Source organism: Hevea brasiliensis, chromosome 14, assembly GCF_030052815.1.
Source record: "Hevea brasiliensis isolate MT/VB/25A 57/8 chromosome 14, ASM3005281v1, whole genome shotgun sequence".
NCBI lineage: Eukaryota > Viridiplantae > Streptophyta > Magnoliopsida > Malpighiales > Euphorbiaceae > Hevea > Hevea brasiliensis.
The window spans coordinates 8778409-8792744 of NC_079506.1; the positions used below are offsets into that span (position 1 = coordinate 8778409).

At 28.5% G+C, this 14336-nt stretch overlaps 1 protein-coding gene across 4 annotated transcripts; it reads right to left on the reverse strand.

Annotated features, from left to right (window-relative positions):
- Window positions 1-1340: 1340 nt before the first annotated feature.
- On the reverse strand, window positions 1341-12011 carry LOC110652984 (disease resistance-like protein DSC1). Of its 4 annotated transcripts, none has more exons than XM_058134129.1 (8): window positions 11818-12011; window positions 11668-11719; window positions 9705-10205; window positions 6206-6247; window positions 5945-6116; window positions 2902-3714; window positions 2295-2809; window positions 1341-2208 (listed from the first exon to the last, which is right to left on the reverse strand). In XM_058134129.1, exons 3-8 carry the CDS (start codon window positions 10175-10177, stop codon window positions 2181-2183), a joined length of 2043 nt encoding a protein of 680 aa, XP_057990112.1. In that variant the 5' UTR covers window positions 10178-10205; window positions 11668-11719; window positions 11818-12011; the 3' UTR covers window positions 1341-2180. The 4 variants fall into 4 exon arrangements, with proteins under 4 accessions (XP_057990112.1, XP_057990111.1, XP_057990110.1 ...); XM_058134128.1 differs by having other exon boundaries at window positions 9705-10208; XM_058134127.1 differs by lacking the exons at window positions 9705-10205; window positions 11668-11719; window positions 11818-12011 and adding an exon at window positions 6364-6761 and having other exon boundaries at window positions 1341-1715; window positions 2171-2208; window positions 5945-6247.
- Between the last annotated feature and the right edge of the window lie 2325 nt (window positions 12012-14336).

Sequence of the window (14336 nt, forward strand, 5' to 3'; positions counted from 1 at the left end):
TCTTAAATCTTTTGAATACCCTTTCGAATGAGACAAAAAGTGTCTTAATTAACTTAATCCTACTTTCGTAGAGTTAAAACCAATCAAGACCCATTAGGTTTCTTAATTAATCTGTAAATTCTCTTAATCCTTAGTCCATTTCTAAATCTAAATTAATTAAGTCCAATTTCTTGATTATCTATCATAGGGTTTTCTCCTTTCGGTGCTTCAATCATGGATTAAGAACAATACTTAATGGGATCCTACACTAAGCATGTGATTAGGCATACAAGAATGGATAAAACCTCATAAAAACTATAAAATATGGATTACCCAATCAAAATTCACAAAATATCTTAAATATTACATTTCAACTCCAGAATCTATGAAAAACTACTCACTATTTATAATTATTAAAAGAAATTCTGAGTAAATATGAAAATAGAACTTGAAAATATACTAATAACTAAGAAACCCAATACAAAAAAGATAAAAAATGATGAAGAAAAGAAGAAGAATCCAAATATGATCTAAAAATGGGAAGTGATGCTCCCTTGCTCTGTTTTCTGACGTTTTCTCTGCCTCTCTCCACTTTGTTCCTCTCTCGGTTTTTTTTTTTTTTGGCCAAAATGAGATAAGGACACTATTTATATTTTTCTGACAAATAACCCTAAAATAGTATGTTTGAGGAAGGGATTCACATGCCAACTCATTATGAAGAATTGCACAAGTTGTGTAAGCTTCCTATGTAGATTCTGAGCAAGTTTAGTGGTTCCAAGTGCTTCCCGTGATTCTGCACAAGTTATGCAGGCTGGTTGTGCAAATTTTTCATGCTTTAGAGTCATCCGTGAAAGTGCATAAGCAGACTATATAAGCTATGCAGCTGGTTGTGCAAGTTTTGGCAAGTTTGAGTGCTCCTTCTGTAATGCTGCATAAGTGAAGCGTTAGACTGCATAAATTATGCAGTAAGTTATGCACGTTTTGGCCATTTTGACTACCGCCTTCTGTGAAGCTGCACAAGCAAGGCATGAGATTGTGTAAGTTATGCAGCAAGTCATGTAGGTCTCCATGAAGCTGCATAAGCGAGGAGTGAATCTGCACAAGTTATGCAGCACGTAATGCAAGTTTCAGTAGGTTTAAAAATTGCTTTTTCTTGTGCAAAAACTGCACGACTTGTGCAGCAGGCTATGCAGACTTTGACAATTTTACATTCTTCAACCTTCAAGCTTAATTTTGACATTTTTTTACTATGGGAATCACTCCTTATTGGCACAATTACTTTTTAGTCCCTCAAAAATACTGTTTTAACTATAAAACAAAGTAAAATACAAATTAACCCAAAAATTAATAATTATGAAAAATTATCTAAATAACTAATAAAATTAGCTAAAAGCGACTAACAAATAAATGAAATGGACATGAAATCTAACCTAAATGACTATGCAAAATGCATGTATCAGTTGCCAACCAAACCAAACCGATAGGCTTCCCCACTACACCTAACAATGGTATGCTAAGTGAAAAAACATAGAAAGAAAGGTATAAAACACACTAACAAGACAGTACCAAAGTTTCATTACAAAAGACAACAAATAAAAGTCCAGGATAACAATTGTCAGCAGAAGAAAAGTCAAAGGTTTAGAAAGCAGCAAAACCAAGCCGAGAGCTACAGAAAATTCTGCAGAAAAGTCGCATACAAAAGCCTCCAAGTACAGAATCTGCAACAAAGAGGAGACCTACAAGACAAGATCAAGCAGCATAAACAAGAAACTTAATTGATTTGAACTCTTAAATCACTATAGGACCGATTGTGATGAGTTCTCCAATCAATAAAAAATGCAATTTAATTGAAGAATTTTCATAGTAAGAACGTGTCATGATTTCAAAGTTGAATCAAAGTTGCAGTTATTAGTGGTTATTATGGTATTTTAAATTTAAGAGATAAATTTTATTATTAAATGTCTAACAGAAGATACTGTTTAATGTCTAACCTTTAAACACTTAATGAAATTCATGTGGAAAGATCATGTATAAATGAAATTCAATAATAAAAATAAGAGAGTAAGGCAACATAATATAGTAGTTTAGCAATAATACCCATCAATATGAGTGAACACTGGATAGAGTAATTTGGCAAAATTCAGGTTGCCTAAATAGAATATGGAACAAAAGATATTGTTTAATTTCTAACCTTTAAACACTTAATAAGACTCTGTTGTGGTGGTAGTGCTGCAAAAGATTACAAGTACTTTGTAAGAGTAAATAAATTATATTTAAGAAAAAAAGAGTAAATAAATTATGAGAAATGCCTTTACCTGTTGCAAGGTTTTTGGCCTTGTTTCAATCTTTGAAGAGAATAAGGTTCGTCTTCCTCATCTTCTTGATTTCTGCTTCTCTTTTTATCTCTGTGAAGGCAATCGTCTCGAAATATAGGAAGTACCCCACACTTAATTATAGCCTCGAAATTATGTTGTGGCTTGAGTGAAAAATGTTCAATGAAGAAGTGAAATGAGGCCTCAACAAAACTGTCTTCCATGTCGAACAGTTCATTCCAAAGGTACACATGTTCTGATTCTAACAGATTAGTCATCCAAGCATAACGAAAACTGAACTTGGCAATTTTTATTTTGTGTCTAGATTTATCAATGAATTGGGCTCCGCAAATAAACCTAACATGATAACCATAATGATTTTTGGGATCAAAAACAAGGCATAAAGAAACACCAATCAAGTTTGGCTTATCTAGTGTGAATGAAAGAGAAGATCCACTCTGGTTCTTATATCTCATCCTTCGAGGCACTTCATCCCCCGTAATACACAAACGAACAATCTGTACCATAAAAATTATAAATTATTTTATGAAAAAATAAAATCCAAACTTATCGTGATGACCCTTGTAACACCTGAGAAATGAAAGAATACCTTGTGTTTCAACAGATGCGTTTCCAATACATTCTCCATTACTTTCTCCTTATCCAAATTGATGCAATCAGTAAACTCAAGAATATTTTCGATTCTATCTTCGTCTTCCTGTTCTGGGAAAAGGAATGAAGTTGATGCAGATTCCAAAGATGTGCAACACCGTACAAGCAACTGTTCTAAGCATGATGGAAGCTCTGGTAAACATTTGAGTCTCTTGCAACCAAGCAAGTAAAAAATTTTCAACTTAGATAGTTGTTTAATGCTTACCGGTATGCTCTCAAAATTATTTTCAATTAAAAATAAGGATCTCAATGACACTAAAAACCCAAGACTCTCGGGAATTTCTAATATGCCACAGTACATTAATTCCATTTCCTGTAAACTCGACAAACCTGTCAACGGAGGCAATGTCAAACCTTTGCAGCCTTTACACTTTAAGGAAACCAAATTTTCCAATTGATTGATGGATGATGGCAACGCTTTTATTCCACTGTCAAGTATATGAAGGGTCTCTAGATATTGTAAATCCCCTATGTTCTCTGGCAATTCAGTGACATTCAAACAATCTGACATACTAAGGAGTGTAAGAGATTTCAGATTGCAGATGCTTTGGGGAATACTAAGTAGTTTTGAGCATCCCATTAGATTAAGTTCTTTCAGACATTTTAACTCGCCAATGCTGCTAGGAATCTCAATCAAGCTTCTACATTCGCTCAAACGTAAAACCTCAAGATTTGGGACGCTAGACAAGTCTGGAACTCTGGTCAGCTCCAAAGAGTTACTGAGGTCTAAAAATTTCAAATTTCCAAGAGCCTGTAATGAAAATATCAATAAAATTAGCAGATGATAATTAACTTCACAAAATGTAACTAAATTTTTGTTAGAGTCCAAGTCCAATTGGAATTAGAAAGTATAATTTATTTAGGAAGTATAATTAGTTTAGAAAGTTTAGTAGAATTTAAATTAGGAAGTTTAATATTTAGAGTCCTAAAAGGACTAGATTTTAGTGGCCTATATATATGAATAGTTGATTGGCAATTATATAGAATGTATTGCAGAGAGCCTATAAAGTGGAGAAGTGTGTTGAATTCTGTGAGTTTTATTTGAGTGATTTTGAGGGTGAGAAAAATAATTAGTGGTTGTAATTATTTTTCCTTGATAGTGGATTTCTTTGGTGAAGTAGGCTTACGCCGAATCACGTTAAATTTTGTATTCTTTATTTTGTGTAGGTGTTATTTTTCACAACAAGTGGTATCAAAGCTTGGTTCGAGATGTCAAAGATGGCGAGTACAAAATTTGAGGTGGAGCCGTTCGATGGGAAAAATAATTTCAGTTTATGGCAAAGCACCGTGAAAGATGTCCTTGTACAACAATGATTAATCAAAACATTGAACGAGAAGCAACCAATGACCATGAGAGATGATGATTGGAAGGAGCTTCAACAAAGGGCTGTGAGTACGATTAGATTGATATTAGCCCTAGACGTGAAGTACAATGTCTTGAAAGAGACCTCGCCTGTTATTTTGTGGAAGAAATTAGAGAGCCTGTACATGTCAAAATCACTCACAAATCGTTAGTACTTGAAGAAGGAGTTATACCAACTCAGAATGGATGAAGGTACTGATGTGAGGGATCATCTTAATATTTTTAATAAATTAATTACCCAATTGGCTAGTGTTAATGTGAAGGTTGATGAAGAAGATAAAGCTCTCTTGCTTTTAACTCTCTTCCACACTCTTATAAAAGCTTGGTGACAGTTCTAACAGTTGGGAATGAGACTTTGAAGGTAGAGGAGGTTACCGCAGTTATCTTTGATGATAAAAAGTTCAAGAAGACATATAGTAGCAATAAAGGTTGAGCTTTTATTGCTGGTTCTAATCATGGTAGAAGCAATTCACATGGAAATAATTTAAGAAAGAATAGTAGATCGAGTTCGAGACCACGAGTAGACCATGAAGATAGAGAATGGTACTACTGTCATGAGAAGGGTCACATTCAATACCATTGTATGAAGATGAAGGAAGATCTTGTAGAGTTTAAACAATTCAAGAAGAGTCGCGAAAAAGAAAAAGAAGGAACTGCTGCAATTGCAATAGATGATGGTATTGATAGTGAATGTCTGAATGTGGATGATGATAAGGAAAAGGCAAAAGATCCATTACAAGATGAGTAGTTAATGTATTCTGCTTGCCCATTCCATATTTGCTCAAAAAAGGAGTGGTTTGATATGATTGAAGAAAAGAAAGGAGAAAAAGTGAAGCTAGCCAATGGGAACAAGATGGAAGTTGAAAGTATTGGAAGAGTGAAGATTAAGCTGCATGGTAATCAAGTAAAAGTGTTTGATGAAGTGAGATATATTCCTAAATTTGAAAGGAACTTAATTTCCTTAGGTAAGTTGGATTCTTTGGATTATGGGTGTTCGATTCATGGTGGAGTTATGAAAGTTAACCGAGGTGCTCTTGTAATAATGAAAGGTGAGAAGATTGATACAAAGAATCTCTAAAAATTGGAAGGAAGCACATTGATTGGAAGAATGCAAGTGGAAGTAAGAGGCAACATCAACAATCAAGAGTGCAAGGAAGTACCCAACAGAAAATTGACTTTTGCAGAAATTGTGAAGACTAATTCCATTTGACTTGAAGGTGAAGATTGTAGAGTCCAAATCCAATTGGAATTAGAAAGTATAATTTATTTAGGAAGTATAATTAGTTTAGGAAGTTTAGTAAAATTTAAATTATGAAGTTTAATATTTAGAGTCCTAAAAGGACTAGATTTGGCCTATATATATGAATAGGTGATTGGCAATTATATAGAATGTATTGCAGAGAGCCCATAAAGTGGAGAGGTGTGTTGAATTCCGTGAATTTTGATTGAGTGATTTTGAGGGTGAGAAAAATAATTAGTGGTTGTAATTATTTTTCCTTGATAGTGAATTTATTTGGTGGAGTAGGCTTACGCCGAACCACATTAAATTTTGTGTTATTTATTTTGTGTAGATGTGATTTTTCACAACAATTTTATATAGCAGCACAATTACTCTTGCCTCATCTCCATTCCAAAGATCTGTGAGGTTGCTCCTGGGCATGTGGAGTTCTACAAGATATTTTGTGCAACTCTTCAATGGCAAATAATTCAAAGGGTATCTATCCCAGTGAAGATATCTTAGCCCTTCTGGTAGAAATTCAAGGCCGCTAGGAAGCTGCAATTGTCCTCGACTAGAATTAGAAACATTGAAGAATTTGAGGATTCTAAGATTGTACATCTTCAGGAAGGCTGTGGAACTTAGCACCAAATTATCATTCACCTCATACATGTTAAGTGATATGCCTTCAACATTTTCAGTTCCCTAAAAAAATAACAGCAAAAGATCATCATATATCACTTAATTCCATATGAGAGCTACAGTTCTTACAAAACTCAAATAGATGAAAAATGAAACAAGAAACTACACTAAGTCCTTACCGTTTCTTTTGTCAATACACAACAGATATCCTTGTAATTCAATAACCTGCTGCGTGCTCCAGGTTGTTTGGATTCCTCATAAACAATTTCGAAGCCCATTTGTTGCAACAAGTCATGCATACCAATACCATTGGATGATGAAATAGTTATGAGAGATTTATCAATTAGACGACTTAGTGCACATGTTGCAAAGAAACCACAAGCATTTAGTATTCTCTCAACACGACCTTTAGGCTTCCCCTTAAAGAAAAATGCAATATCAAGGAATACATTTTTGTCATGACGATCTAGTTCATCATAACTTATTCTCAGAACTTTTTGAATTTGGAAATCTGGAATTTCTTTCAGTTTTTTCAACTCACTTCCCCATTCTTCTATACCCTTATCATACATATTAGAGCCTAAAACTCTAAGAGCCAACGGATTGCCTTAAGCATATCTTATTGCCATCTCTGATAGCTTCTTATATCCTTCTTTGGGATAATCTTGTTTAAAGGCATATAAGCTGAAGAGACGGAGAGCTTCACAATCAATTAATTCTTTAACCTCGTATATATGCTCCTCAAGACAAACATTTTTAAGTGTTTGCCTATCTCTACTGGTTATAATTATTCTACTTCCCTTACTGTACAAATCACATACTCCACCTAAAAGCTTTAAATGGTTTGGATTAACCACATCATCAAAGACAAGGATTACTTTTTTACTTTGAAGTCTTCTAATAGTGAAAGCCCCTAAACGAGGAGTGTCTATATATCCATCTTTCTCTCCTAACAATTGACAAAAGATTTTGTCCCGTAAAGCATTTGGTGTTTGCTTCATTATTTCTTCCCTAACATTGGCAACAAAGTAGTGACCATCAAATTTTTCCTTGATTCGATGAAATACTTCTTCAGCAAGAGTTGTCTTTCCAATACCTCCCATCCCCCAAATTCCTACAACTCGTCTATCATTGATTGGTCCAGAAAATAATAATGATTCCATTTTCCTCACACGCGATTCAATTCCAACTAAATCATCATTCTTATAATCACATTTAAAGATGTGATTTAATTTCTCCAAAACAACATTTACTATTTCCTCAACTAGTTCAGACTCGGACCTGATTGCATATGAAGAAGACATGTTAGTAAGTCATACTTCTAAGTAAATAATATACAATGATTATGTTTCTATTTTAGAAAAATAAGATACTCATATTAATTTTGATATGACACCATTTATATTTGAACTAGTATTATATTGAGTTGTTCTTGCCTATACTCGGATGTATGCAATCACTCAATAGATAAATGACACATTATCTAAAATCAAGATGAAGTTTAATTAAAACTAAACATTTATCCACATCTTGCGTGGACATTTAATTTTTAAAATTATTAATTTAATACATAATAAAAATATGGTATTTAAATTTAAAAAATATTAAAAATATAAAAAATCTTAAATTTTAAGATCATATATATCTCGTAAATATTTGTAGAAACTTTTTTTTTATCATCTTTACATACTTTCTTTACTATATAACTTTCAAAATGATCATGGAGATTTATAATTATTTTAAATTTATATTGGCTTTTTGCTATAAAAATTAGTAGAATTATTTTTTCAATAGTAATTTTACATATTATAAATACTTGTGACTATGGCTTTTTATATCTCATTATGTTCTCTAATTATTTTTCAAAATTAGCCTATTTATCTTCATATCATAATTCATTTTTATATTGTAGCCTTATCACATGACTTAGCTTTATAATATTGTATATATGTTATATTAAAAATTAAAAAATTGAAAAGTCACATTAATAAGTGATTAGGGATCTAATGTCATCATAAATTTAATAAGACCAATAAATTTTATTTAATATATACGTATTAGTAAACAACAATTAATGATAATATAGCTTAAAAAGATAGAAATAAAGATACATTAAAATTAAATTTTATATATATATATATTAAAAATTTTTATATTAAGTATCAATAAACTAAAAAAATACATAACAATTAGTGATATTAATTAGGGGTGAGCAATCGGTTCAAACCGAACCGAACCGAACCGAATTAAATTATAAAAATTGAACCGTCAATTTTAGAAATCGAACCGAAATTGGTAAAAACCGAATCGAACCGAACCGCTTTATTTCAGTTCGGTTCGGTTTAAATCGATCGGTTTGATTTTTGATTATTTTTTAATTTAAACTTGATTTTCAAGTTATTTGGTCTAATTTTAACTTTGGTTTGAACCTAATAACTATTAATCAATAAAATTAAACAATTAATATATATAAAATTAAATATAATTCATAAATTTTTCATAAAAATAAATTAATTCAAAAATCGATTCGGTTCGATTTGACTATATAAATCACTATTCGGTTCGGTTCGGTTTAACCGATTTTTTTATCTTCAAAACCGAACCGAACCGAAATAACCGAAATTTTTATAAATTAAAACCGAACCGAACCGATTAAATTTTAAAACCGAACCGATTGAACCAAATTGACTCGATTCAGTTAGGTTTTTCGGTTTGAACCGAATTCTGCTCAGCCCTAATATTAATATAGGATTGATAAACTTTATTTAGTATACACATATTAATTATTATTAATGATAAAAATGTACATATTTTTGCAGTTTTAATTTATGTATATAGATATATGTTAATTTTATTTAAATTTTTATGTTACTTATTAACAGACTAAAAAGTCATATATCAATTAGTAGTAATAAATACAACTAATAAATTTTATTTAATATTTATATATATATATATATATATATATATATATATATTAATTATAATTAATAAAAATATACATATTTATTATTATTATTATTATTATTATTATTATTATTTAAAACCATCAATTAATTTTATTGGCATATTCTTTAATTTATTGGTTAATTATATAACGATATTTCTTTCATTACTATAGCAAAACCAATATTTATATATATAAATATTGGTATTCTTTTAAAGGTTAAGAATATCATATGCAAATAATCAAGTATTTATGATTCATGAATTAAAATAACACGCATAACATAAAGGTAAAACATAAATGTTCTTAAAAATTAAGATATTATATGTTGAGGGTACACATATGTTAAAAACTATGAATTAATAATTATAAACATGAATAAGAAGAATAGTTTCCTTAGATCCATAAATAAGAATTATTTCAAAGAAGAAAAAAAGAAAACATATATAAGAAACAAACAAATAGTATCCAATTAAATATTTATATATATATTGTTGTCATTTCTTTTTAAATTAGGCATCACTGAAATAGAGGCATTCTTCATGTATCCAATTAGGACTATAATTAACTCACCTGATGTTGCGTGAGTCCCATCCCGCTAAGTTGCTTATTTCTATCAAGGCATGGCGCCATCCTTCCAAAATTTTTACTTCTTTTTTATGCTTACTAAACGCCTCTCCAAAATTCCCTCTCAGCTCTTGAACATCAGTTGGATCTACACGATAAAAAACTGGTAGGACTATTTGTCCTGATGTTTTCATGCATTGAAATATCTTTACAAGCTCATCCAAGCACCATGGGGAATCTGCATAATTTTCAGAGAAAACCACTACTGAAACGTATGAATCTTCAATTGTTTCCAGTAGAGAACTTGAGATCTCTTCTCCTTTTTCAAGGTTTTCATCCAAGAAGGCATTGATTTGTTTTCCCAACAAAGCTTTAAAGAGATGGGAGAGAAAACCCTGACGGATATCTTTGCCTCTAAAACTAATGAAAGCATCCCATGTCTTCCACTGATCGGGAGGAGTAGAAGAAGTAGAAGCCATGGTAGAAGGCTGTTGTCACACCCAAGTTCTACTGAACATGACCAATATAATCTATAATCAAAATTTCTATATTTCTTTGATAAATTAGCTATTTGAACAAATAATAATAATAATATTGAAAACAAGAAAATAAAGTTATTTACTTTGCACCACACTCAAAAGCTACCTATGTACCAGGTCCATGTAGCTCTAAAAACAAAACTTTTGACATGCATAAATTTTGTGTCATAAAAATTTTAATTAAAAAAATACATAAATAAATAAGATAACAATTTAGCATAAATTGACATTTCTCAATAATAATAATAATAATAATAATAATTGCTCCAATGAGCACCACAAAGCAACAACATGAATAACATGAATACAATTTAAAAGTCAAAGCCTCTCAAGAGCCTGTAAAATAAATAATTTTATTCACACTCTCTTCATTAATGTCCACTTCAAATCCAACAACTAAGTTAAATAGAATTCAAGAACTCAAGTCTCAATTACCATTTTCATTAAATTTCTTAAATTCCTAAACTTTACCATTTAAACTTTGATTTAACATATCAAATATCATTTTTACCATTTAAACTTTGATTTAACATATCAAATATAATTGTTTCTTCTCAATAAAATCAACAAATGCAGTATTCTTTATTTTTCAGTTTCATATTTACAAAGTTTCATACTTTAAAAAATTTACTTCTATCTAGTACTAACTAATCTCATTTCCACAAGTCTACTAATCTCATTTCCACAAGTCAATTATATAGTTTCAATTGAGAAATTTAGAATAACTATAGACATAATATGAAGCCCATCAACTCAATATTTCGACAAGCAAAATTTATAAAAGCTAAATATAAATTTATCATCAATTCTCAACCAACCTTTTTCAATTAAATAAAATTTCCCATTTCTTCCAAGTATTTATACCTTAAAAAGCAAGAGAAAAATCCAAATTATTCATTTTCATTCACATGCTTATAAACTCAAATATATTCATTAACATACTTTCCTTCCTGCATTAGTCCAGTAATTTAACCTTTAACAAAGCCATTTAAACCCAACTTATAAACTCACTCAAGTGAAAATTTCAATTTAATCTTACCCATTTACTAAAATTCGCTAAAAAAAACTCATCTATATCTTTTTTAACATACATTAAATTCTCATAAAAAATTAATAAATATATAAAAATTCCAATTTCTATACCAACATGTTTTACATAATGTGCATACACCAATAATAAACTCATTCACTTTTAAAAAAACTCATTATTATGTAAACTATTCTCACAAATAATAATAATAATAATAATAATAATAATAATATCAACAATAAAAATTCATAAAAATTTACCAATAAAAAAAAATCTCTTTTATGCATTTCTAGTATTCAAACATTCAAAAGCATATTTTTGAACTGATTAAACTTCAATAAAACTAAAAAATCCAAAATAAGCTAATAAACTTCAAAAATTCATATAAAATCGTGTGTACCTTATTTGAGAATGATCCAGGAATTAAGAATGCTCATAAACATCTACATGATCTAAGAAAAATGTTAAAATTAGAATTTTTGCTTGAAATCTACTTTCTCTCTCTAACCAAAACTATTTATTTTTCTCTCTAAAACTTACAATCTCTCACCATAACCTCTCATTTTCTGCCAAAAATTTGGTTGATTCTCCATGCAAATGAAGTTCAGAACTTCCCTTTCTCTCTTTCTTTTCCTCTTCTTCTTTCCTTCTCTCTTTCTTTTCTTTCTTCTTCTTTTCTCTCCTCTCGCTTCTTCTCCTTCCCCGTATTTCTTATCTCTGCTGGAGACTAGAAAATCCAGCCCATGTGCTGCAAATGAGTGATGGTGAACCTGCCGAGTGTCAACCACTTTATAATTTGATCCTTTAATTTTTAAAAATTATGATTTCACTCCAAAAATAAATAAAAAAATTACTTTTAAGTCCATAAATATGCTTTCCACCCATATATATTTTGAATAAAAATTTTTAAATCAAAACAGTTCAAAATAAAAATTTTACTAAAGATAATATATAAATATCTTTTATATTCTTAAATACCAAATAAATTTAATCATGTATATTTTATATAAAATAATTATTACATTTCATTAATTTATAAAACTTAATCAGATCAAAATAATAACAATAATAAATTTAAAAAATAGAAAAGTTAGGTGTTATGCCTGTTGTGCAAACTGAGTTTCAACAAGGTAATTAACGAAAGCAAAATACCAAAGGTGTATATTTTTTACGTGTGAGGTCATGGAAAACTGCTTTGATGCAATAAAAATTTTATAGGCACAAATTAAGGATCAGAGGATAATAAAGATGACTGCGGAAAACGAATAGAGGGAAGAAATAATTTAATGCACGAAGTCAGCATACGGTGGACACTCCACAAACAAAAGGGCCACAGCATGTGAAATAACTCATTTTGTCAATATCTTTCTACAGGGCCAACCCCAATGGTCGGTAATCGTGGAAGTTCAATTTAGTTATTTTTATTTTTTTTATTTAAATTAAGACCTAAATTTCAATTGAAGTTTAATTTGATTCAAAAATAAAAATTTATTGACTAAATTCTTATTTTTTTGTATTAAATAGAAAAATAAATAAGTTCAATTTCTTTTTTTTTAATAAATTCTTAATTTATTGATTTAAAAAATTAAGAAATTGAATTTTTTATTTTCTTTTTTATTTAAATTGAATTTAAATTAAAACTTTTAAATTAATGTACATTAAATAATAAAAATAATTAAATTAAAATTTTTTTTAATAAATACAAGAATGAAATTTAGCTTTAAGCTTGTTGAAATTATGTAGAATCAGTATAATGCATAAGAAACAAATCATTTTCCACATAATGGTCCCTACTCTATTTTGTTATATATATATGACTTTTTTTTTTTTACTGAATACATATATCCTGAAAAAATTTAATTATAGAATGTATGGTTTCAATATTATAAAATATATTTTTTTTAATATTAATTTATTTGGTCTATAATTATATTATATTCATATAAAATAAAATTTTTAAGCTTAATATTTTTTATTTATGTGTAAATTTTATATTTGTTAAATTTAATTTTAAAATTAAAATTCATTAATATATAAAAATATTATTTTATATAAAATAAAATTATATAAATATCCTTATTCATAAAAAATTAAGCTCTGAGTCTATACATAATAAATATCTTAAAATTTAATTATTGTTATTGTACTTATTTAAGGTCAAAAATTATATATTAATAGGCCACTTGAATTTGAGATGAAAGCAACGGAGCTTGATTGGAAGAAAGTTTTTTAATAAGGGTATTTTAGTCAAAAATATTATGTAAGTTTCATGAAATTCATTTTAAATTGATTTTAATTATAGTTATTTTTTAAAATTGAATTGCAAATTTTAATTTTTTTAAATTAAACACACAAGACATTAAAATTTAATTAAATTCTATAAAATTTTGTGTCTGGAAAGCAAATGAAAAAGGGGTACGAAGCTTTGGGATTGAAATGATGTAGAAATAGTATAAAGATAAGTAAAGAAACTATTTGGTCAAAAAGGTACCTAATTTTTTTTTTTTTTTGAAGACTTGGGTGCGATCCAACTACAGAATAAAGTAATTATTAAGGGGGAATATATTTTTTCAATATTATAAAATATATTTTTTCAATATTTACAATGATTAAATAAATTTAATTTTTTTGTTTAATAAAATTTATTTTTTTATTATTATATTATATTCATATAAAATAAAAATTTTAATCTTAAATAATTTTTTTATTTATGTGTAAATTTTATATTTGTTAAATTTACAATAAAATTCATTTATATATAAAAATATTATTTTATACAAAATAAATTTATATAAATATCCTTATTCATTAAAAATTGGAGCCTGAGTCCACCCTTTAAAAATAAAAATATATGAAGAGTTTAATGCTTGATATATTATGTAGATCTTAATATTGATTATAAATTTTTTAAGTATTAAAAAAAAACAGTTTCAATTAAATTACTAAAAAATAGAAATTTATCTTTATGATGTATGTAAAAATATAAAAAATTAAAATATATATATATTTTTAAAATTTATTTATAATATATAAATTATAAAATTAAAAAAAAAAAAATACAATTAATTT